This window comes from Asterias rubens, chromosome 3, assembly GCF_902459465.1.
Source record: "Asterias rubens chromosome 3, eAstRub1.3, whole genome shotgun sequence".
NCBI lineage: Eukaryota > Metazoa > Echinodermata > Asteroidea > Forcipulatida > Asteriidae > Asterias > Asterias rubens.
In genome coordinates, this window is record NC_047064.1 from 17,359,976 (window position 1) to 17,384,094 (window position 24,119).

The window sequence follows — 24,119 nt, forward strand, 5'->3', positions numbered from 1 at the left end:
CTTCGTGGATAAATTAGATTTTAGTTCATTTACCCCGCCATGAATATTTATCATTAAACATACAACAATTTTGTTTTCAGATTAATATTGCAACACTTTTTACCCACCAACTATTCCTTTAGTTGTTGATCACGAAATACTTTTTTTTTTTTTTTTTTTTTTGGTGTGTGTGTGTGGGGGGGGGGGGGGGGGGGGGGGAGGGGAGGGGGGTTCTTTTGTTAGTTAGGGCAGCCTATTTTTTATTACAATGTGGGCGATTTTTATTATTATTATTTTTTTTTTAGGGGGGGGGGGGTTAGAATATTGGGCTAGGGGTAGGGTTAAAGGGGGGGGGGGGGGCGTCCGGCAGCCCCGTGTTACGGAACTGATAGGAACTAACTATACATAAGAAATGAGGCGGACAGAATCTTCTCGCCCATGCATCGAAAACTAGAACTTCCAAGGCCCAGTACTATTCCAAGTTTTCAATGTAGGATAGGCCCTACAGACGCAATTAATTACAAGAAGTTCCCAAAGTTGATATAAAAAAAAATGTGCAGTTATACAAAAACAACTAAATTGAATTATAAGATTCTTTTCCGAAAAATTGTATCATGGTCGAAGAGTTCCGCTTAATTATTTAATTAACTCTCCTGAGGGCGCTCTTATGTAAACAAGGTCAGCCTTTGACCTTTCAAAAAAAAATACGTTGCACCGAAAAAAGAAAAAAGAACTCCTCACATGAGCAAACTGGTAAACTTGCTGTGTGTTGCACTCTATAGACGACTAGCCGCCGGGTACCAGCTGCAAATGCAAGCATTGTCAAAAATCGTATGCATGCAAAACTGGAAAGTGTGGCCGGTTGACATAGACGACGCGCTAAAATGTGACTAATTCGTGAATCCTAACCACTCAAAATGTCCTTTCCAGTAACTACAGAGTATTCAAGTTGCTGCGATTTAGGGGAGACATGATGGACCACCATTGGGACAGCACAGAACAAGTATTTCATGACGCAATCAGGGAGTATTTGGTAAGAATATCTTCGTTTTGGACGAGACACGACGTTTCACAATCAATGCAATGCCATAGCGCACAGCACAGCACAGCAGGGTGACAGTACAGTGACACACTGGCTGCCCCCACACACACTGAACTGCAGCACAGTGTAGTGACACTGTCACTGTGGAACACTGACACTACACAGTGACAATAATGACAGTTTGACAGACTTGCTTGGGTGATCATTGCAGTTAAATCCATGTGATTATTGTCATTGAACTTGTTGAATAACAATAAAAATTGAATAAATTGAATTGAATGAATGGAACTTGGATTCTTGGAAGGGCAGCCATGGGAGAGGATGGGGAAAGTTTCCGTTTGGCGCCACCACTTTTTCATTCGATATGAAATAATATAGTATCTTATTTACCTCAATGAGATATCCCTTTTTGTAAAAATGAGTGAAAAAGTGGTGGCGCCATACGGAAAGTTATCCGAGGATGGACATGGATGGAGGGTCACAAATCATTATCGCAGCTATTCGCAACAAATATCTCTCATAAGTTGACTTTGGCTCAACTGTGAAATATTCTCTGCGAAAAACGGCCATGTGAGTCAAAATTTGCTTTGCATTTGCAGGAAGTATAATAATAATAATAATAATATTAATAATAATAATAATAATGAAAACTTATAAAGCGCACAAATCCACAGAAGTGCTCATTCATTGCGCTAAAATACAAACAATAGCATTAAATTAATATACAATAACAACAACAAAAATTAAAATGTAAACCTAAGTTGAGAGAAATATAGAACATGTGGTATAGAATACAATAATACATTACAAATGCAATATTTGAAAAACATCCTAAAAGGTAACAAAAATAACAATAATTAAACCATTGAACCGGGCTTTAGTTAACCGCGGATTTTAATTGCAAATTCAAGGAATCAAGCATCTGAAAGCAAACATCCTTTCTGACGAGGGTGTTTTTTCTTCCATTATTCTCTCGCATCTTGGACGACCAATTGAGTTCAAATTTTCACAGGTTTGTTATGCATACTGTTGAGATACACCTAGTACTACTTAGTGAGAATCTTGACTGGTCTTTGCCAAAGTGTCTGGTGCCTTTAACAATGTGTGAGCTGCCTTTAAAGCCAAATCCGACTGGCACTTTTCGCTCAGCTTATCAGACCTTTCACACTGCGTGCAGCAAAATGACATTGCCTATCCTGTCATTTCATTTAAATTCATATTTATTTATTCTGTGTGTGAAGCTAAGGACTCTTAGAAAAGCAAATTTGCCGTAATAACTGTACTAGCCAAGAACACCCATGGAGAGAAGATAAAGAAGGAAGTTTTGGTTTTAGATGTGGGACGCCCCCCTCCCCCCGGCTTATTCTAGGGAAAACCCACATAGTCACGTAGGGACTAAAACCAAATCCACAGCCACCAGGGAAGTTCCCATGGCTGGGGTTTGACACGGGGACCTGTACATGTAGGTGGAAGGTGAGCAAAGATACCATTTTGGGATGTCAAAATGTAAAGCAAAGGAGTTTGAGTTGCCCCCAAAAATGCTTGAAAGGTAGGTCCACACAATTTATTTTGTTGAGGTGCATTACGTGTACTGCAATAGGTCACCTAAGAAGCAGATTTTTTGTCATAAAGGGTTGTAAAGTGGTGGCCAGATTCAGCATCTTTTCCACCCTCCTCTCTGACACATCCCATTGACTAAAGGGTTACCCCCCAAAATGTCGGTGGTGAGTGATGAGTACACGATAATCCAATACATATATGCCAAATGTTTTTCTTTACTTTTCTCTACCGACGTGTGGTAAACAAATTTCTATGCAAAATTTATTTAGTCTTTGTGGAGTTGATCAATACAAATGTGCCACGCAATCCTTGTCTGAAGGTTTTTGTGTTACTCATGATTGGAATGGACCATGTGGAGGGACTGGGTTATGAAATACAATGTCGTAACTTGTCTGGAGGTTATTGCTATCTGTTTATTTACTCTGCATATAAACACGCACGTATGTACATGTAGGGGATCAGGTGATCAAGCATGGTTGGTACTTTTTGACACATTGGTAAATATTAATGTAAGACTTGTTGGTAAGAGTTGCTGTGTGTGTGTTGTAATGATTAAGTTCTGCAAGCCCTTTTTACACTACCCACCTTTGATCCATGTCATTGGCGACCTATGTAAAAAGTCTTCTACACAGATTAAAACTGACCCAGAGATTCCTTTCACACTGCAATATCTAACGCAGAGAGAAGAAGCGAGTTCCATGTACAAATGTACTAACACAGAGATTGGTGGATTAACCCAAGTTCTTGGTAGGGTTTATTTTGACCCGGTTAAAAAAAAGGTTTTGGTTTCGTCAATGAAAAGTGTAGTGTGAATGCTCCACTTAATCCAGAGAATCTCTGTGTAAAATTTTTTCTTTAACAAGGAGACCTTGTGTAATAATTAAGTTAATAATAATTAAGTTTTTCTTAAATTCTTCAGATTTAACTGTAGTTTGAAAGGGGCTTTATAGCTTGGTTGACTGAAAAACCTGTTGAACATTTTACAATGTAAGTCGTCTTGTTTACTGTACAGTACGCTTCGTGCGCTAACAATTTTATTTTATGAACTCACTGTTTACTTTAACTTTTATTTCCATTATTATAGAAAGTACATACAGGGAGTAGCCTGTTCCAAACTATTGTAATGTAATAATAAACAAGTTGTATACACATCAAGGTCATTACTGAAAACTCATTTGTTATATGTCAGGATACTGCAGTTATCAAACTTTAAGAGGGTGAAAGATCAATCTTTGTACGTGAGGTTTAATTGCAGTTTGTGCAAACCATAGAGCGTGTTATTTTGTTGTGCCGCAGTATTTTATAGATAAAAAATCAAAATCTTAAACACATTTTCTTTTGGGCTTGATGTTTTGCAAATCTAGGAAATGCTAGCCCAGCATGTTTTTTTTTAACTATACACTACATAGTTAAAGGCAAAGTATTAGCCTTTGGTTTTTCAAATTGTTTGATTGTTTTGAAATCCTATACAAATAATCTATCCTTCTGTGGAAGTTTTATTCCAGGTGGTCATGTTTTTGGAGAAAGCACCACAAATCTGGAGCGGATGTTTCCATGCAGGAAGATTTTAACCCCTATTATAAATTGTTAAATACTACTGTGAGAATATTCTCTTTTTTTTTTATTTATTTAATTTTTTTTTTTTTTTTTTGGGGGGGTGACTAAATATGCTCTGACGCATACAACATGTACGTGTACATGTTTTGATACTCCCCCTACATAATCCCACACATTAGGATTAGGGTTGGGGCTAGGATTGGGATTAGTGAAGTGATCTAATCCAGTATTATAGGTAGCTTTCATAGCCAGCCTTAGGCTGACCTCTGACCTCCATGTTACATACATGATCTGTTTTATTAATGCTACATAATTAAATCTCTGCCTCTGCTTCATGTACTGTCCTGTTAAATAGCCATTTGCGCGCATAAATTGGAATGCGTTATGAACCTGTTAGTAATATATTTGTGTGTAAATCATTTCGTAATTTTAAATAAAAAAACTAATTAAGGCCCCAACCACAAGGTAAACAAAAAAACTAGTGTACACTTCTGCCATTGAAGGCATGCATCAAAAGAGCAATACTCTGATCGTCATCTGTGGGACCATAAAACAAAGGGGGACAAAGGGGCTGTAAACAAACAGCTGTTACAAATGATGTAATATGAGTGATGACGTCACATGGATGATGACGTACTATGTAACAAGGCTTTTCATGAAACCTTCTGAAAAGCACCTGATAAGGCTATAAACTAAGCTTGGGCGATATCACGATATTATCGAATATCGCGATATTAATTTGGAAACGATTTCGATATCGGATGAATTTGGTTTTAATCGAAATATCGATGTATCGCGATAATCGCGATATATCGCGATATCGATTAAATATCGCGATGTATTTGCTAGCTGAGACATCTTGCACCCCATAGGTTTGGAGTAAAACCAGAAGAATAGGTCATTAGAACACCTCTCTTATGCTATGACTGTCTCTTCTACAACTTTCACTTGGAGTTTGAAGACTGATGATGTCAAATTTAATTATACGCGATAATATCGAATATCGCGATATATTGTCTGCGATATATCGTGAATAAAATAAATCGATATCGCCCAAGCTTACTATAAACAAATTATTTTTATTTTATTAAAATCTGTTTACTTCCATATTGATCTCTAATATTAAATGACTTACAACAAAGATCACTACATGTAATTGTTGTCATTTTTAGGTCAGCTGGTCTTTATATTTGAGACATTATTTTGTGGATTTTGTTTAGAATAAGGAAACCTTTTTCAGTTTCTCCTGCCCTCGTTTGACACGGACAGATCACTTCATAATCCGATTATTCAGTCAGAACATGGGTTGTAGGAACTTAGGGTTGTCTTTGTCGGAACATTTGTCGAAACCTATGTTTATCGAAGGTGTGCCAGAACATAGGGTTTTTTAATAGGAACATAGGACTTTTGGAACATACATGTAGGGGTCTCAGAACATATATGTAGGCTGTTGGAACCTATAGGTTGTTGGAACATAGGTTGTTGATTGGAACAAACATGGGTTGTCAGAGCTACTAGGGGTGTTGGAACATAGGACTGTATGCGTACAAATGTGGTGTGTAATGTGCAAATTCAGTAGTGAAGAGATTTTCAGTTAGTCAAAGAAAAGTACCCAAAAGAACCAGGGGCCGATTGTACTGCTTATTGGGCCTCTCAAAGCTTCCCAAGGTCATTCGGTGAAGAATTCTGCATGACAAACAGGGCCTTGAAATAATGTTAAGATACTGGGACATTTTGTACACAGTTCTCCTATTCAAAAAATGTCAGGCTACATCCAGAATGTCACTTCACTCTCAATCACACACAGTGCACAGATGAAGAAACCTGGGGTGCTGGTCCATTCAGTGGAATGACAATCATTTCATGAATTCACACATAGTGGCTAGACACCTCATTTGCAATACAGAATTGTACATTTATATTCACTTTATAGGCGAAGTGGAATCTTGTTACTCCTTTACATGCAACTGCTTTTATTCCTAGAGCAAGGAAAGTGTTGTTCAGTGTACAATGTCGATCAATACATTACATAAAAACATATTAACAAAAATTACTGTTATAAAATTGAGGAAATGGACTTTAAAGACACTGGACATTATTGGTAATTGTCAAAGACCAGTCTTCTCACTTGGTGTATCTCAACATATGCATAAAATAACAAACCTGTCAAAATTTGAGCTTGATTGGTCGTCAGAGTTGCGAGATAACTTTGAAAGAAAGAAAAACCACCCTTGTCACCCGAAGTTGTGTGCTTTCAGATGCTTGATTTCGAGACCTCAAATTCTAAACTTGAGGTCTCGAAATCAAATTCGTGGGCAATTACTTCTTTCTCGAAAACTACGTCACTTCAGAGGGAGCCGTTTCTCACAGTTTATACTATCAACCTCTCCCCATTACTCATTACCAAGTGAGGTTTTATGCTGACAATTATTTTGAGTAATTACCAATAGTGTCCACTGCCTTTAAAAAAGGCACAAGACTAATTTTTTATGCAACAAACAATGAGTCGAGTAGGACCCCAGGTCCTTACTCTATGATCTATGTAATTGGCGACTCCAGATTAAAACTGACCCTTTCACATGACAATCTAACCTGAGAAAAGTTAAACCCAGTTCAGGGGGGGGGGGGTTTTACCCCTAGTCTTACATTGTAGGCAGGGTCAAATTTTACCTGGTTTAAGTCAGCTTTGGGTTCATTAATCCGGAGAATTTGTAGCTCTGAAAAATGTAGTGTGAACGCCCCCACTTAATCTAGAGAATATCTGTGTCATGGAGACTCTCTGCATAAGTGTAGTGTGAAAACAGAAAGGGGCTCATGTGCTAGAGTAAGGTGTGTGCAAGGACAGGGTGGATATTATAAACCAAACTGCTTTGTAAGAAGACTAACTGGTAATTCTACAAGGGCTAGGAATGTGGACAACATTTTATTAACTCAAACAAGGTCATCCGAGGTATGATAAACAAGTAGGGATTCTTGTTATGTTCCATGTACCCAAGTGAGGGTACGTAGTTCTCGAGAGTATGTAGTTCTGTGCACGTTTATTAGGGTCTTGCCACAGGAGGCAATTCACAGTCGACCAGTTCCAGGTTTCTCAAAGGATAGAATTCATTCGCATTTCAATGTTCACTTATTATTCTTAAAAATCGTAAAGGCCGAGTTATAGTCGGTTGCGCGGTGGTCGGGCGTCGGAAATCTTGACACGCGATCATAAAAAGACACTGTTTTTAGGCCTTAGTCTTAGGATTGCGCGCAAGATTTCCGCCGCGCGACCATCGCGCGACTATCGCGTGACCGACTATAAACCGGCCTTTAGACATTATAGGATTTGAGGCATTGCATGGTGAGGTATCAATGTATGTTTGGTTTGCGGTAACACCATGTGTGTATCTACTTGCCAGGTAGAGTTTGTTCTCAGAGAACTGTCTTGCTTTATTCTACTACCGCGGAGTAGATAATCGGAGGTTATAAGACATCGTAAGACATTGTTTGCAAAATTACCAGTGAGTACCAAAGTGGTCCTGTAGCATGTACCCCCGTGTGCCTTTTTGCACTTTAAAAGAAGAGCTTTAGGGCCTGGTCATGCTGGTCATAAGAACTCACTGGCTAACTTGCCGCCATGCATCTGCTAATATATCATTGCGATAAGAAACGAACAGGGTTGATTATTATATGAATGTCTAAATTTATGCAGTTGGCATGATAACGGTCGAGAGACTAGAACCAATAAATTAAGATAGTTATTCACGCTCAGGGGCATGCACAGAAAGCCGTATTCCCACATCCAACTAACAAATAGTCAGCAAGTATTGAGTCAATAACATCCGCCATGATGCAGGTTGGTGAGTCGGCGCCGTACAACATTTATTAAAAAACCTGACCTGTCAGGCAGTTGAATTGATGAACCAGGCTATTAAAAGGGTGTTCTGTGCATCGTCCATGATTTTGATGGTATTGCAGTGTGCACTAAATTAAAGCAGGCCTGATGAGTGATACATGTACTTCACAGAGGCAATTAAGGCGATTGGCTCCATGCCCCTGGTTCATTGCCTTGCAATGTAGTTCTAAAGTGCCTTTGAAATGCTCACAGTAGAATTTTACAATTTCTTCATAGGGTGTGCCCTTTACCAAGGAGACAATGCCCCGGTGCCCTTGCCCATTAAAAAACGAAGCATATAGGCCTATTTAAAGCTGTGGAGGCGTTTAGTCATTGTCAAAGACTAAAGCCGGGTTCATACTTTCTGCGAATGCGAATGCGAATGCGAATGCGAATGCGAAGGGAATTTTGGCGTTGCAACAATGGGTATGCGCTCCATTTCCCTTTGTGACGCAATGAAACTAGCATCGCACAAAGCATTCGCAGGAAGTATGAACCGGGCTTTAAAGACCAGTCTTCTCTCTTGGTGGTAGAAGTGGTAAAACCATGTCTCGTGACTTTAAGTTGCGTAGCCGTCAATTTTGCATGCAGAATTCCCTTCCTATGGGTCTGGAAAGATCTTGAGTTGAGAATAAAAACTTCAACATCTGATGGATGTTTTTAAATACATACCTTTGTAGGTTTACAACCTTACAAATCTTTTGCATTTTTTGCTTTATCATACTATTCCCTTTTCTAAAGAATTCCCACTATTCCCTTTTCTAAAGAATTCCCTTGTGGGGTCCAGGTTGAACAACACATTCTCTTGTTGAGTCCATTGTTCCATTGTCTAAAAGACCCACCAGGGGTGCTTGTAGTTAAACCCGCACAAACACGAGTGTAATGACCTCCAATTGTGGACCTCATTTGTTTTAAAGCTCTTTGTCCAGATGAAGGTAGACCCCAATTGTTTCTCTTTGTGACTGATAGCAATCATGACCCACAGTCCTCTCTGTATAGTCACTTGTTTGGAATGTGGTTACCTACAAAGTACACAAACACAGAAGTGTGTAAACACCTGCATTAGGTACCTCCTAACAATTGTCCCTTTTTTTGTTTGTATTTTTTGGCAACATCTACCATTGGTTTTGTACACATTCTCCAACTGGGGATCTTCACCCAATTGGGGGTCTTCACCCAACTGGGGATCTTCACCCAACTGGGGACCCTATTGTTGTCTACTGTGTAGGTACCCAGTTTGAATGTATAAACCTATAGAAAATGTGTACCCCAACGTACAAGTGTACACGCTATTGTCCCTCTTTTGTTTGTTCTATACAACTTTTTGGCAATAACTCCCATCGTTGTATGGGTAAAAACCAATTAATATTCTTTACCCCCGATGCAAATTTAACATCTCTTATTATCGTTGCGGTACCCACTGCCAAAACATAGGATTCAAACTACCTCTAGCTACCGGGCAACCTCGGTAGTCTAGTTGGTAAGACACTGCTCTAGAATTGCAAGGGTCGTGGGTTCGAATCCCACCCGAGTAACATGCCTGTGATATTTTTTTCACACGGACTCGGGGAGAGTATACAGTGCTAACACACATCGGTGTATGAGTAAAAACTGATTAATATCCCATCGGTGTGTTGTACACACTTTCCAATTGGGGACGTTCACCCAACCGGACACGTTCACCCAACCGGGGATCCTTTTGTCCTCTTCTGTTACAAATGCCCGGTTTGAATGTGTATGTGTACCCCAGAAAACAAGTGATTTCAACACCTTCGATGTGGGACATCCTATTGTCTGTTTGTAGTTTTGATTTTTGGGCAACAACTCCCATTGGTTTTGTATGAACTTTCCAACTGGGGACCTTTTACCAAGCAGCTCCATCAGCCTTTTTGAGATATGGTGTGTACTGTGTGAATTTGGTGTATGCCGGCAGATTTACACAAGCATTACAGTGTTTATAGGGGAATATAAAGTATTGTGTCCACCTTATCTCAAAACGGTTAATAACATTGGGCCCTGTTTATTGTGACCTATGACCTCCTTCCCATGTGACTTTTCAGAACAACCTTCATGATGTTTTTGTCAAAGTATTTGAGTGTGTACTACAACTGTGAGCTATAAAAAGTAATTGTGTACCATTAAGATTTACATGTATGCAACACTTAAGCATGATGATGAACTGCATTGAGGTATTATTATTAGGGATTTAAACTGGAAAATGAGCAAATAGTTTGAAGGTCTCCTGCAGGACCAACATGTCATAGTTTTGCCTTACACAACAAACATTATGTTGTACTTTGTTGACCCGGAAAATATGTAAGATAAAAAATGATTTGAGATCTTTGTGCTTGAATACCTAATATCTATCATGACAGCTGCCACTTTTAAAGGGAAAGTACTGTATAGACGAGTACCTTTGGTTTTTGGAACCATTCGGTTGTGTTAATCGTATGAAAAGTTTATTTCAAAATGTGGCATTGTTTTTTAGGAGGTGGAGGGAAGGGGCTGGTTTGACCACAATAACTTTGAAACACAAAGGACAAGTGGGAAGAGGGAAAAAAGTAATTAATTAATTAGACAGTAAATGAGGCAGACTAAAAGGGGGGGGGGGGGGGTAAAAGAGAAGGCAAAGACAAAAGGTTATTGGTCATTTCCTTCTTGTATGTTCAAACCAGGGTTTGAATTTGAAGCCAAATGATGTATGTACTGGTTAAATGATTACTGGTCATTCAATTTGTTTCCCCCTTGTCCAGATTGATTTACTGTTCTTCGCCATTCTTTACCTCTCGTCCTACGTAGTAATCTGCCACTACAAGAGACAAGCCGACAAGGAGGACTACTTCTCAGGTGAGGTCAAAGGTCACTTTCCCATTGACATTACTTCAGGCATGATTTCCCCCCTTCACAGTCTGTAAGGATGTAGGCATGGGTATCGTCCACTAGGAATATGGCTGGTTGAGCAGAGTGCACTTACCTTCCCAACTGTTTAGGAAGCAAGTATGGTTGAGTGCCTTGCTCAAGTGTCATGTCCGGGATTCGAACCCACACTCTGCTGCAGACAACGCCAGAACGTGGGTCCTTTGGACTACTGTAGCCCACTTGCTCAGGGGTAATTTAAACCCCAACACTCAAGAATATAATGTTAAACCCATGTTCCTAATAGTCACCCTATGGTCATCTTCTCCACAGCGGATGCATCTGATGCCATTGTCTACCGCGTAGCGTTATGGAGTTGTACTTTCACCCTAGCCATCTCGGTCGGGGCAGGCGTACTGCTCCCGTTTTCCATCCTCAGTAACGAGGTCCTCGTCTTCTATCCAAACAACTTCTACATGAAGTGGCTCAACGGCTCCTTGATCCACGGTAAGATTTTAAGAACTGCATTAAAGGCTGATTTTGTGCTTATACTGCGTGAGTTTCCATTTCATAGGGCTGCTAACTGTAAGCAGACAGGAAAGCATGCTTATCATACAGGGATTACTGTATGAAAATGAATGATGTAACATTGTAAATCCAGGGTGAACGTTCAAGCGAGCTGCTTTATATCCTTGCTAACCTGTGAAAATATTTCTGCTCTGGTTCTCATGAAAATTTGTTTGTCGCTAAAGGGTTTTGATACCTTTTGTAGATCCAAGTTCTTGGCCGTGACATGAATCCCTACTGAAATGAAAACGAATGAAAATGTTTACCTTTAAGTTTCAGCCTCATTCTTTAGTCATCAAGTTTTTGAAGAAAAAAAAGTGAAACCACAGCGCTTTACTGATTATGTGCGTGCCATTCAGAGCTGCAAAAAATAGTATGTTATGTCTGCTGCCACCAGCATCTCAAAAGTCTCCCATTGGTAATTCACTTTTGAATTGTAACTTATTTTGATTTGTTGGTTCTACAGGGCTGTGGAATCTGATATTCCTGTTCTCAAATCTTGCTCTGTTTGTTCTGATGCCCTTTGCGTACTTCCTCACAGAATCGGAAGGTTTTGCTGGATCTAAAAAGGTATGTTGACCTGGAAGAAGGTGTGATGCCATACCACCATAATCAGAAACCAACAGTTTGGGTGTTGAGCCGCTGTTAGGGTTTGGGATGTTGTTGAGAGTGGGGAAGGATCCTAGTAAATCACTAAAGGGGATAAGGTTAATCATTTAGCACTTACACACTTTTAAAACTTTTTGTGTGTGCAAGTCGCCAGACACAAGGCCTGACAGCCACTTCAATGTGTCAGCTACAATCAATGACTTTCCTCAAAATACAACCAGTCAAACTTAGAGGGCAGCTGTGCACAAAAAATTATGCTTAGCAGATTTATCTTACCAGCCAAAAAATACCTTGTCACACATACTATCTGTGACTGGTATCCTGCTCATTTGTGCTGAACAGGTAATTGTCAAGCATTATTTTCTGATTATAAAATTGGGTCCAGGATCCCAGTGTCAGACTGTTTTTGTCAGCAGTGACCCTTACCTTTGTCTACTCTGTATTTCTTGGTTCTTCCTCTCTCCACAGGGTATCAAGGCTCGTGTGTATGAGACGTTCGTTGTGCTTCTTATTCTTGGTCTCCTGGTCTTTGGTATGGTATGGGTCGCCTCAGCCATCCTGGACAACGACTCCTCAAGCAGAGAAACACTCGGAAGTATGTCAAGAATAGTGTGGATTTGTTGATGGAGAAGAATTTCAAGTTTTCTTAAACGATCTCTTTAAAAGGAAATTTGATTTGCTCTTTATTTTGTAGTTCTGTGTGTCCAGTGGCAGTTTGTGTTTAGTTTGAATTAGTAATGCAAGAAATTTCTGCTCTTGCATAAATGATAAATTTGTTTGGTGTGAGTTCTTTACAAAAGAGTGTTTTTAAGGCCTTGTCGCACAAGACAACATTTACTGGCAACTTGGACGCAGCCAATTGCAGTGCATGCTACCGGACCACCTTGGTATGGTAGCTCATGTGTTATCTTTTTTCATTGCTTTTGATCCACTAGAAAAATTGGTAAACATTGAAATGTGAATGACTTTTCTACTGGAGATTGTTTTCAACTGTTCGCCTGTAAATTGTCTCGTGAGACAAGGTATTCCTCTCAGATTGCAGATCCCCAATCCAGATTGTTTCTTATCATTGTCCTCATTCTTTTATTCCGTTCTACCCAGGGGTTTGGTCGTCATATCTACCGTATCTCTATACATGCATCTCGCTACTTGGAGTTGCCATGTTGCTTAGTAAGTCTGACATTAGTGAATATTTCTTTTACTCTTTGCTTTGATTTGGTTCTTTGGGCCGTTATCGGGGAGTACACAATCACCGCAATGGAAAAGGCCCCTGTCAACCTGCAAGGTTTTTGTGTTTTGTGGACTGCGAGGGATTTACTGTTCACTATTATGTTGAATCATCACTTTAAAGGAATCTGACATTGAAGTGTGTGTGTTTTTGCCTCTAGTATCAACCCCTTTAGGGTTCACCAGAATGTTCTCCGTGATCGGTGAACTTGTGGTCAAACCACAGTTCATGGAAAACTTGGATGAAGAATATCACTTGGCAAAGTTTGAAGAAGACGACTTGCTGAGGAAGATCAAAGGTGTGTTTCGTTAAGTCAACCTCACAGCCAGTTTAAACTGACATCATCATGAAAATACTCTTGGTTGTACCATTTTGTATTTAAGGACTTGGAACTAAGCGCTGTCTTTTTTACTTTAAATGTTAATCATATCACAAGTTACAATGTTAAGTTCACAGCTTGAGTAAAAACATCAAATTTTTTGTTTTAAAACACCTCCAAACATAGATTCTGCCTAGACGCCTAAGTCTAAGCTGCTGCTGTTGCTACGGCTATACCACATTGGTTGCTAGGGGTTGCTAAATAAACAACACTTGTCAAATTGAAAGGCACCAGTCTATTTTATTCAGACGCCTCATTGTGTACAGATTATCAATCGGTGTATTGATTCCTTTTTGCTCACAGAGTCTAGTGCCACATACACCATTGAGCAGCCCAATGGACAGACAGACTTGAGGCAGAGACTAGCCGATGTACAACGCGATCGGAGGGTGCTGGACAGGAGGCGGAGGGCGTCATCATGGCAACGCAACCTTGGATACCCGCTGCTGTGGATTCTCCTGTTTGCGCTGACCGTACTGTCGCTATGCATGGTGGGGTGGAACATCTTCAGATTGCTGTTTGGGATCGGCTTCTTTTCTGTCAGCATAAAGGTTTGTTCTCCAGTTTTGAAAATCTTTTACTATAAGCTGACTTAAGTGTGAGGGTTTGCGGTAAAACCATGTGAAGATCTCTTTTGTTTAACATTTTTATCAGTATGCTCGAATCGTCTTCAGGAGAATGGACTGTTGCCACAAACTCTTAACAGTTACTCTTCCACAATGCAAAATTTCAAATCCTACTGATGACTTAAAGGTAGGGTCATAGATTGGTAAAGACTCAACATTTCAATGACCATACAAACTTCCTTGTTGAGAAGCACTGCATCTGTTGACTGTGTAAACTATTTTGGGGAAGGATAAACTCCGAAGCAATATGGTGTGGACAATTTTTCACAAAACGTCTGAATCTCAGATTTCTGAAGTTTGCTTGTGTCCATTTGCAAATACTGTGGCTGGAGAAGTGGTTGGCACACGTCATTGTCACCTGGCTAAACTTGGATGGAGTCAACGTTCTTGATAAAAATACTGTGGCTAGTAGACACTGTATTCAGCTGCAACTTCACAATTTCTATAACAGCTTCCTTGATATTTTTGCCTTTATTTGTATAGCATTACATTAACAAAATCAAATCTAAGTATGATCCTACCTTTGGCTGAAAAATTTGAATTTTATGACTGTCTTAAAAGTCCTTTCTTCTTTTGTTTTGAAAATGTTAATCCTCTGATTTCATCTTGTGTTTTTAGGAGGCGGGCCTCGGCAAGGTGTCTCTGTCGATGCTAGGATCCTTTGGTGCCCTTATTGAGGTTGCCCTTATATGGTATCCTTTTTACGTTGATATAATTTTTTATTTTTTTTGCTGTATTATTCTGGTAGCAGAAGAATTGCACCAAATCCAAATTCGGCCTTGAAGACTAAGGAAACCTGTAATTTTTGTTTTTTACAAATCATTGGGTATCATTGCAACACCCAGACAACGTACTATAATCTTTCAAGGCTGAGACTAAAACAAAAAACGCTCATTGATTTTTTTATGTGCATTGTCTTGTGGCTGAGTGGATAAGACTCAAACTATAGTGTTTCTGAACAGCATAGTGTGGTCATTACAAGCAAGACGCTAACCATTATTGCTTTGTCTTTCTGATTGGACGCAAAGGAGTTGATCCCCTGTGTTGTGTAATGCACCTAACAGAGCCCAGTGCACTTTTTGTAAGGGGGTTCACCCTGGTGTTGATGGTTTGATTGGCTGTGTATTGTGCCTCAACACCTTTGGTGGTATGTACAGGAAAAAATGTATCATACTCCATAACATAGCTCTGCATAAACCTTCCAGTAAAAAATACTGAGCACTTTGGCACCCCCTTAGGGGTGTGATAAAGCGCTGTTCATGAATCTAGTAATAATATTACTGATATATTTACCTTAACGTGATGACTTACCAGCTATCTCATGCTAGCATCAGTCGTCGGCTTTTACAGTGTGCCGTTTTTCAGAACATTAGTTCCCCGGACCAAAGACACGCCCATGACCAAAGTTATAGCCAACTGCCTAGTGCTTTTGGTTCTTAGTTCAGCATTACCGCTGCTGTCAAGAACACTGGGTAAGTCACAAATTGTCTTCTATTTCCTTTCTAGTGCATCCTTCATGATTGAAGTGAATTGCACTTCCAGACACACCGGGCCAAACCCCTTCTCTTTGCGATAAGTGTGTACTGGGGTCTTTTACATGCTTTGATAATAGTAATAATTGTATTGTATTGTATTGTACTATGTTTTATTCCAAACTGGAACACACCCCATAACCCTGGGGAGGGTAACAATATAATACAAACAAAATACATTGAATGAATAAGTCATACGGAAAGGAATTTAACTTAGAACAAAAACAAATAATCACACAGTTTGATTTTCTTTTAAAGCAGTAAATAAAAAGACGTAGTTGGCAACGCAAATAATAATAGCTTCATCGGGAGTGTCCATCAAAAACTTAAATCTGTCTTCCCTGCCAAGAGTTTCAAAGCCTTTGTAATGATCAATAATATAAGCCAACATAATATTCCTAAGGTCGTTGTATAAGGGGCAATCAAGAAGAAAATGGATTTCTGTTTCAACATCAAGGTGACAATGCGGGCAAATTCTTTGGCTTGACTCGAACCCAATATACCTTCCTATTTCAATATGCAGCTTATTATTATTATTATTATTATTAAGCATTTAGGTACGCTATTCATGGTAAAACCATATCACAGCGTTTACAAAGAGCAATAAGTTAAACATTATACAAACAAACAACAATAAAAACAAAAAACAAAATCAATTAGGAAAGCTTGTGTGAAGAGCATCTGAAAATAATAAGTATTGCTTATAAAACGCTTTACATCCATGAACGGACCCCAAGGCGCTGTATAAATAGCACCAGGCTAGAGGCAGAAATAATCTAAGAGCATAGAATGGTTTCGTAAAATGCAAACCACAAAAATGGACCAGCCAATAATTGAAACGACACGCCACGAAAGTTAAAAAGTTATGTTTGTGTCTGCTTATGACAGGTATCACCAACTATGACCTGATCGGTGAGTTCGGCCGCTCCAACTGGTTGCAGAACTTCTACCTCATCATCATCTACAACATCCTCTTCAGCATCCTGACATCTTCCTGCCTCCTGAACAAGTTCACCGCCACAGTGAGGGACTACATCCTGCAGAGCGTCACGCTCTACATGCACAACGTCCGAGAGGCCAACCAAGTACGGACGTCCAAGTTCTGGGCGATGAGGAGCTGGAAGACGCAGCACGCTAACGGGACCAACGGGAATGTGATGGGAGTGACGGCGAACGGTGCTTCTTCTAGTACTAGTAAGAATGAATGAAGCAGATTGTTTTTTTGTTTTTTTTAATGCCTGGGGTGGATTTCACAGTGCTTCTACTAGTACTAGTAAGAATGAATATAGTAAATTCGGGTTCTTAAATGCCGGGGTTCTATTCACAGAGCTGCTTAGCAAAAGAACATTGCTTAACCATTTTCTGCTAAGCAGAATTGAGCAACAGGTGCTTAAACTAGTACTAGTAAGAATGAATACAGCAGATTGTTTTTTTATTTTATTGGGTGGGCCCAATTTCATACAGCTGCTGAAGCAGAAAATGTATCGCTCAAGAATTTTCTGCTGAGCAGCAATGAGCAGGATACCAGTGATAAATTGTACTTGTGACACGGTAGTTTGGCTGGTAAGCTTATACTGGTTAGCGTAATTTTGTTAAGCTGATCTCAAAGCCACCTTTGCTTATTTAGCTACCGGGAAAAAATATCCAAACTATTTGACTTCAAAGGGAATCTTTTTCTCAAAATAGTTTATACTATCAACAGCTGCAGTGCTTCTCTCAAAGTGCGTTTTTATGGCCATTAATATTGTGGGGGGGGGGTGGGGTGTTACATATGTTTATCAATGTATGACCCAAACTTTAGGGTAATAATTTAAGTGAATAAGGATAAACAACTCGCACTTTAAGATATGGGTTACTGTTTAAAATGTCAGACACATAGGATGCGTATGTGTACGCAGTAAGTTTAAGCTTTAGTGGGAGCTCACTGAGGCAAGAGTTGTTTCAAAGGGTGGTATCAAGATTTGCGTGTAGGTCATTTGAGATTATTAAAGGGTTATGAAAATGTTTTTAAAGTGCACCAAGACTAGGGGCAACTTGTGTACATGTTGCCCGTTGGAGTACTTTAAAATTAAATGTGTGTGTATGAATTCGACCCAGCTGAAGAAATCATAGCAATTGTGTATTTCGGTCACTTAGAGGACTGACCTGGAGTCTATAAAGCCCTTTTCACAGTACTCTATTTCCCCGGGGCTGCCCCCCGAGGAATAACGGCCAGCCTTTTCACATTTTGATCGCTTTACCCTGGTCAGCCCCGGCAATTGGGCATACCCTGGTGAAGAACCACCCCTGCTCTGGAGTAGGGGGTAACCAGTAAAACCCTGTGGTATTCTTGAACCGTGCAACCGGAATCATGTGGACTAGGGACTCGGTGTGAAAGTGCGTCGGGGTAACCATGGGAGTAATAAAAGTTCTGGGGTCTTCCCCACGGTTATATTCTGAGGGGATAAGAGACACAGTGTGAAAATGGCTTAATAGGAACGAAGGTTTGGGGCTGCCTTGTGTTGGGGTGTTTGTATCAGATGTGTTAGAAGTATGTGTGTGCGATGTGTGTTTGTAACAAGATGTGTGTTTGTAACAAAGTGTGTGATGCGTGTCAAGCTGTTACTTTGAAGCATCTTGATCCCTGTGAAGTGTTAGACTTTTTACCCTGGTTATAGGATTGTACAAGGAAGTAGTTAATACTATAGGTCTTTTTACACTACAGAAAACCTCAGTGTTGGTCACAGATCGGATCCGTGCAATGTGAGCCGACTTTCTATACACAGTGTTTATTCTTATATAGGGCGCTTGATCCATATTGGCTGTAGACTTACAGTGTACCAGGCAAATGTCTTGTTCTTGGTAATGTGCGTATGCTCAGAGCGCTCCAAAGTCTCCCATTGCAAATTCTTGATTTAAAAAAAAGTGCTTTAAATGTGGTGACATTTTTTACATAGCAATATAATGTATATGTGCCAACATGGTTTGGTGGGTTTTTTAAAACATTAATTACAAGTAGAATTGGACTCACAACATTATTTTATTTAAGTTCAACAGAAATTTGAAACAAAATTTGAACTGTTTATTTAAATTGAAATGCAGGAATATGACTATAGTGTGTTTAAATGAAAGTGTGTTTTTTTGTCAGCGAGGCTTGGTATAATGTCCACCATAAATTCCCTTGAGTAGACTCATTGACTGGTGCAATCCCCTCTTCTTCTTTTTAAAGAAACTTTTGAGTAAACTTTTGTCATTCTGCCAAGAAAATTTTGTTTAATTTTGTTCATCAGTCAAAAACGCGATATATTCTCTTACATGAATTTAGGGGAAAACCCTCATAAATTCCTGAACTCAGTATTTTTGTTTGAAGTTCTCTGTGTAATCACATTGCATTAATTGAATACCACTTAAATGCTGCTTTTAATTGAGGTCAGAGCAAAAACAAAAATTTGTGGTGTTTTTAAAAAATAATTATTTTATGAGGTATCGCCCAACTCACTCTCTCTAAAGTGATTTTGGCTTTCGCCCCACATCAACTGTCACTAGGCACACATTGCCACCTACTCCTGGGGCTGAAACGGGTTGACCCCCTTTACAGTCCATAAGGGTGTAGGTAAGGGTATCATCCACTAAATCAAGTTGGGAAAAGTCCTTCTGGCTAAGCCACTCTCACACGCATGTGGCCTCCCTTTTCTCGACGCTTTGCAGCTACACAGTTTTGTGTAAAGTCATGAAAGCCTTGACATGTGGAAAAGATAAGAGCAGAAAGGACTACCGGTAGTTGCTAATTGACATTCGTGTCACTGAACTTTTACATTTTTTTTTTTAAATACAATCTGTGATTCCACCAGATATATATGCAAATAATATTAGAATGCTTCGGTCAGACTTTTATTTTTTTATGTATCCAGATATGTTTGGAGCAATTTAGTTAGTAGGTACTTACTGGTTATACCACCTGAGTTGAATCTATAAGTCAAGCAGTATTCAGTTAGTGTAATTCTTGCCAATTTGAGTTGAATGATGTCTGGTTCACTGCCTCGCTGGGTCACAACTGAATGTGCAACTTGAATTCCCTCAGACTAAATCCAGATTCATGGGTACCAGTCTTTGCTGAACTGGAGGTTGCTTGTGGCGAACTATGTGACTAAAGCAATGCTAGATGTAGCCTGAACATCTGACGTTGCACTTTGAGGCTCATGATTTACGCCAGATACCTGCCTTGAGTATATGATGAGGATCCTTACGAGTGCACCTTTGACCTCACATTAATTTCACATGGAGATTCGCAGTGAAATCCTACAAACAACATTACATGCATATGTACGAGTACAATACATTTCATTGTATACAAACATTATGCACGCTAAATGCAGATGTCCGAAAATGCAACCGAAAAACATCACCTCGGACCAATCAAAACACATGGAAAGCTTTCGTCACAGCACGTGTATCCAATGAAATCATTGTATCAAACTAAATCATTGGGTCCATTAAACCGGTGCCGGTCTTTATCCGTGTGGCTAAATATAGACAGGGGACCAGTCTATGCTGGATGTAGTCGTAAGGAATTCAAACTTCAATTGTGAACAAGCAAGGTACGTTACAGACAGTACACTAGACAGCACTCAAGTTGCAAATGGTTGGTTGATGTATTGGAAGTATAGATGGATTGCAGTACGCATCATCGATCGCCATCATGTATTTAACAACAAGAATCAAGGGAAAGTGCATATTTCAAAGATGGCGGTCGATGACGCGTATTGCAATCCATCTTTTGTTACGAAAGGCTTGTAAGATGAACAGTGTCTTAGTTAACTAAAGTTAGCGCAAAAGTCATGTCGAACCTTGCAAAGTAGGCCTAAACCTTGTATTATTCCCAATTTTGCCTTGTTAATAATTTTTAACACTACTGTGCGTATTACCTGTGCATACAATGCATCCATTCCATGCAAAAGTACATGTGTATATATTCCTTTATTGTTTCCATTCCCTGTGCCCTGCCTTATAATAACTGCATTCCCATAAATGTTTGTTTTTTGTTTGTGAAGATGTTTCAGTGTTGCCAGGGTTTTTGTTTTCCTGTTGCAAAAGATACATATGTCTGGTAAAATCTCTCAAGGTTTTGCAAGAATTTGATGGAATAGGTTCTTTTGGTCAAACCAACCATGCCTGACAAGCCTCCCCAGCTACCCCCACCCCAGGGGGGTTCCACCCATGCAAAAGCTAATGTATCAGGCCAATAGGCACAAATTGCATGCGGAAATGAAAATATATGTCTTTTTAAGGGGCAGGTGGGAGGGAGGGGGGGGGGGGGCGCAAGGGCAAGATCAAGTTCACTAAAAGCATAAAAACAACATTTGCAGTTCCCCAGATTGCACAGTAGTAAGTTTTTTTTTAAACCAAAGATGAGCAACAAGTGAAAAACATTCCAAAGACCTTGTTTCATTTTGGCGTTCTTTGGGCAAACCAGAATGCCCCCCTAGTTTTGAAAAGTCCTAGGAGTGGTTAAAACACTTGCCCACTACCCCCACTTAGTGCACCATTTTGTAAGACAACCTGTGAATTCCAAAATTAGCAAAGTAAACATAATATTTATGTCAGCTCTTGGGTTGTTTTCCTGGGGGGGGGGGGGGGAGCGGTCAATCTCAGTATTTTGTTAAGCAATTTATTTGTATTATTTAAAGGGGAGTGACTTTCTGTCTGTCACGTGTGCACTTTAAGACTTGTAATTTGAGGTGATTTTCCTCCAGTGAGAAAAGGCAGAGACAGGAAATAATGTCCTTCCCCGCATGCCAAATGTTTAAAAAACCTTTCCATTTGTTCCTTATGCAGTACTATGTGCATCTTTTTTAAAAATGTATATGAAATTTTGTACTGTATTTTTGTTACTGATTGGAATTCTGTTGTTAAAGTTGTTTAACTGTTGATTTAGAAGAGGGCAAAAAGTGTAAAGTCACAAATTATAGTCGTGTGCCTATAAATTAACAAAAGATGAGGGTTGATTTTTTAGCAACCTGTTCATGTGTTCGTATTTCTTACACAATCTAAAGCACAAGAAGGGGCAAGACAAGAGGTGTCACTTACAATGAAAACTTGTGTCACTTACAATGAAAACTTTAATATTTGTTTTACTATTATTTTATAAAACAGTGGATGAGCTGTAATTAACAAAAAGGCTGACAAGTAACTGTCTGAAATCTTCTTTTAACTTATAAAAAGACGGTGATCAATACAAAAAATACAAAACCCAAATATGAAAAATCTAACACCCTAAAGTTTAATGTATATTTTTTTGCCCAAATAGTCCACCCGAGTAATGTGCTTGAAAAAGTTCATAAAATTGTTTCTCAGACACTGCACGATTTCATCCAGCAGTTTCACAAATAAGAAAATGTTAACTTAAAGACTCAAAATGTCTTCTGCACATAACATGCTAATCTTTTAGTAACAACTTCGTTTTTGTGTAGCAACTGATTTATTAAGTGTAGCATTTAACTGCGCTATACAAGAGAAAATTCATTCTATGTTATAGCCAAAAACTGCTGAAAACTCAACTGATAAACCAACTCAATGTGAAGTTTGCAATATACAACTTTGTTTTGGATTTTATTTTGTGTATGATCAGTTTGGTTAAGTGTAGAACCATGCACTGTTTTGGAGGTTTCTAAGTTTGTTTACATTACCCTTTCCACCTTGATTTTTTTTTATTTGTGGTCTTCCATTATGCTCATACATTGTACCTGTATTAAAAAAACGCTTTTATTTACCTTCATGGGAACTTTAAGGGTAAGGGGAGTGGGCCGAGTTAACTCACACAGCCCAACAAGCTGTCATAAATATTAATACTGTTACTAATGTTATTTTAAAAAGTAAATAAAAGAAATATTTGTATTATGACTTCTAAAACAATAGCGGGTGTCCTATCCACCAGCCATTTTCCTTTGTTCTTGTCACTTAGAACAAAGGCAAAGGACAGGTGAGTGGGACAGTGGCTATTGTTTCAGAAGACTCTCATGTTTGACCCGAGGGGTCAAGATGTGAATTTTCTAAAAAATCTTCTGTACCACATTTTACAACAAAACAAAACGTTTGGTTTTGAAACAGAACATTTTGACTACATGTAGCATTGTACAACACAGTTTAGGACATAGAAACAACGAAATGATATCACACAAAAAAGGCCACTGTCATTGTATTCTTTTCCCCCAAATATCTGTAAATTTGTACATATTTTCCTAAGTATTAACTTTGTTAATTTATTTGTTATTGAATAATACAGTGTTACACTGTTTTCCGGGGTTTTATAAATCCCATTACAATCAAAATAATTATCTTCAATTATGATGAAGACAGCTTTAATTGGACATGATCTGGCGTTCTAAAAAACATCTTGATATCTTTTTTGCGGCGACGTCAGTTGAAACGGGTCAATGCAACCATTCTTACTGTGCAAGTTGACTGGTTTACCAAGCAAGTAAACTTACCACTCAAGTTAACTAGTTTACCACGAAAGTTTACTGGTACATTTAAAATGACAAGATAATTATCAGCTGTTAATAAAATGCAAGTGTCAACAATTCTTTGAATTCTTGAATTTTTATCAATGTAGATTTCAAATTTTACAATTAACAAACGTTGTGTAGACGATGTGAACTATGTTTACATTCAAACCGCCCTCTTTTGACAAAACACTGTACACGTCATGTTTCGCCGGGCAAAAAGGCGCGTAGTCATGGTAAGATTGCGTGTACTCTCTAGCTGGCTGCCAAAACACAAGGGTTTTGGCTGGCGGTATACGAGCGAATCATGTTATGGTTTTCGAGTGACGTCAGAGGTCACATCGTCTATAAAGTCACTTGAATATTTCATTCAAAGTCTCCTATCTTTACAAAATTGTAACGTAACCTTTTTTCTTCCCGAAAGTTCAAAACCTCCAATGTGCATGATGATGATAAAAAAAGGGTATTCAAATTATATCGTATTGATCTATTTTATTGAATTGACTTGATTAATATAGTAGAAATTGAATAATTTATTAACATTTAGTGAAAAATATATAATTGTTTTTGAAACTAAAACTGCCATTTATAAAAAATAATATATGTATGAGGCACTTATTTAATGGCTAACCATCATCTATATGAGACCATTAAACATAGTTTTAGCAATTATATTTGAGTTTGTTTGAAATTGTAATACAATCCCAATTGTATAATCTAACTAACTTTTGTGCAAGAACCATTTTCACATACTATCAACCAAAGAGGATGGTTTGTTAACAATGTAAAACATTTATATCAATTGCAAAGGAAAGACAACCTTTTCAAA

At 38.9% G+C, this 24,119-nt stretch overlaps 1 protein-coding gene across 1 annotated transcript; it reads left to right on the forward strand.

The window, feature by feature from the left end:
- The first annotated feature begins 818 nt into the window (after positions 1-818).
- Positions 819-17,302, forward strand: LOC117287772 (protein LMBR1L-like). Its single transcript, XM_033768288.1, has 11 exons — positions 819-1,012; positions 10,766-10,859; positions 11,202-11,375; positions 11,902-12,005; positions 12,513-12,639; positions 13,146-13,214; positions 13,433-13,570; positions 13,955-14,202; positions 14,896-14,969; positions 15,592-15,749; positions 16,698-17,302. Exons 1-11 carry the CDS (start codon positions 950-952, stop codon positions 17,015-17,017), a joined length of 1,569 nt encoding a protein of 522 aa, XP_033624179.1. The 5' UTR covers positions 819-949; the 3' UTR covers positions 17,018-17,302.
- The last annotated feature ends 6,817 nt before the right edge of the window (positions 17,303-24,119 follow it).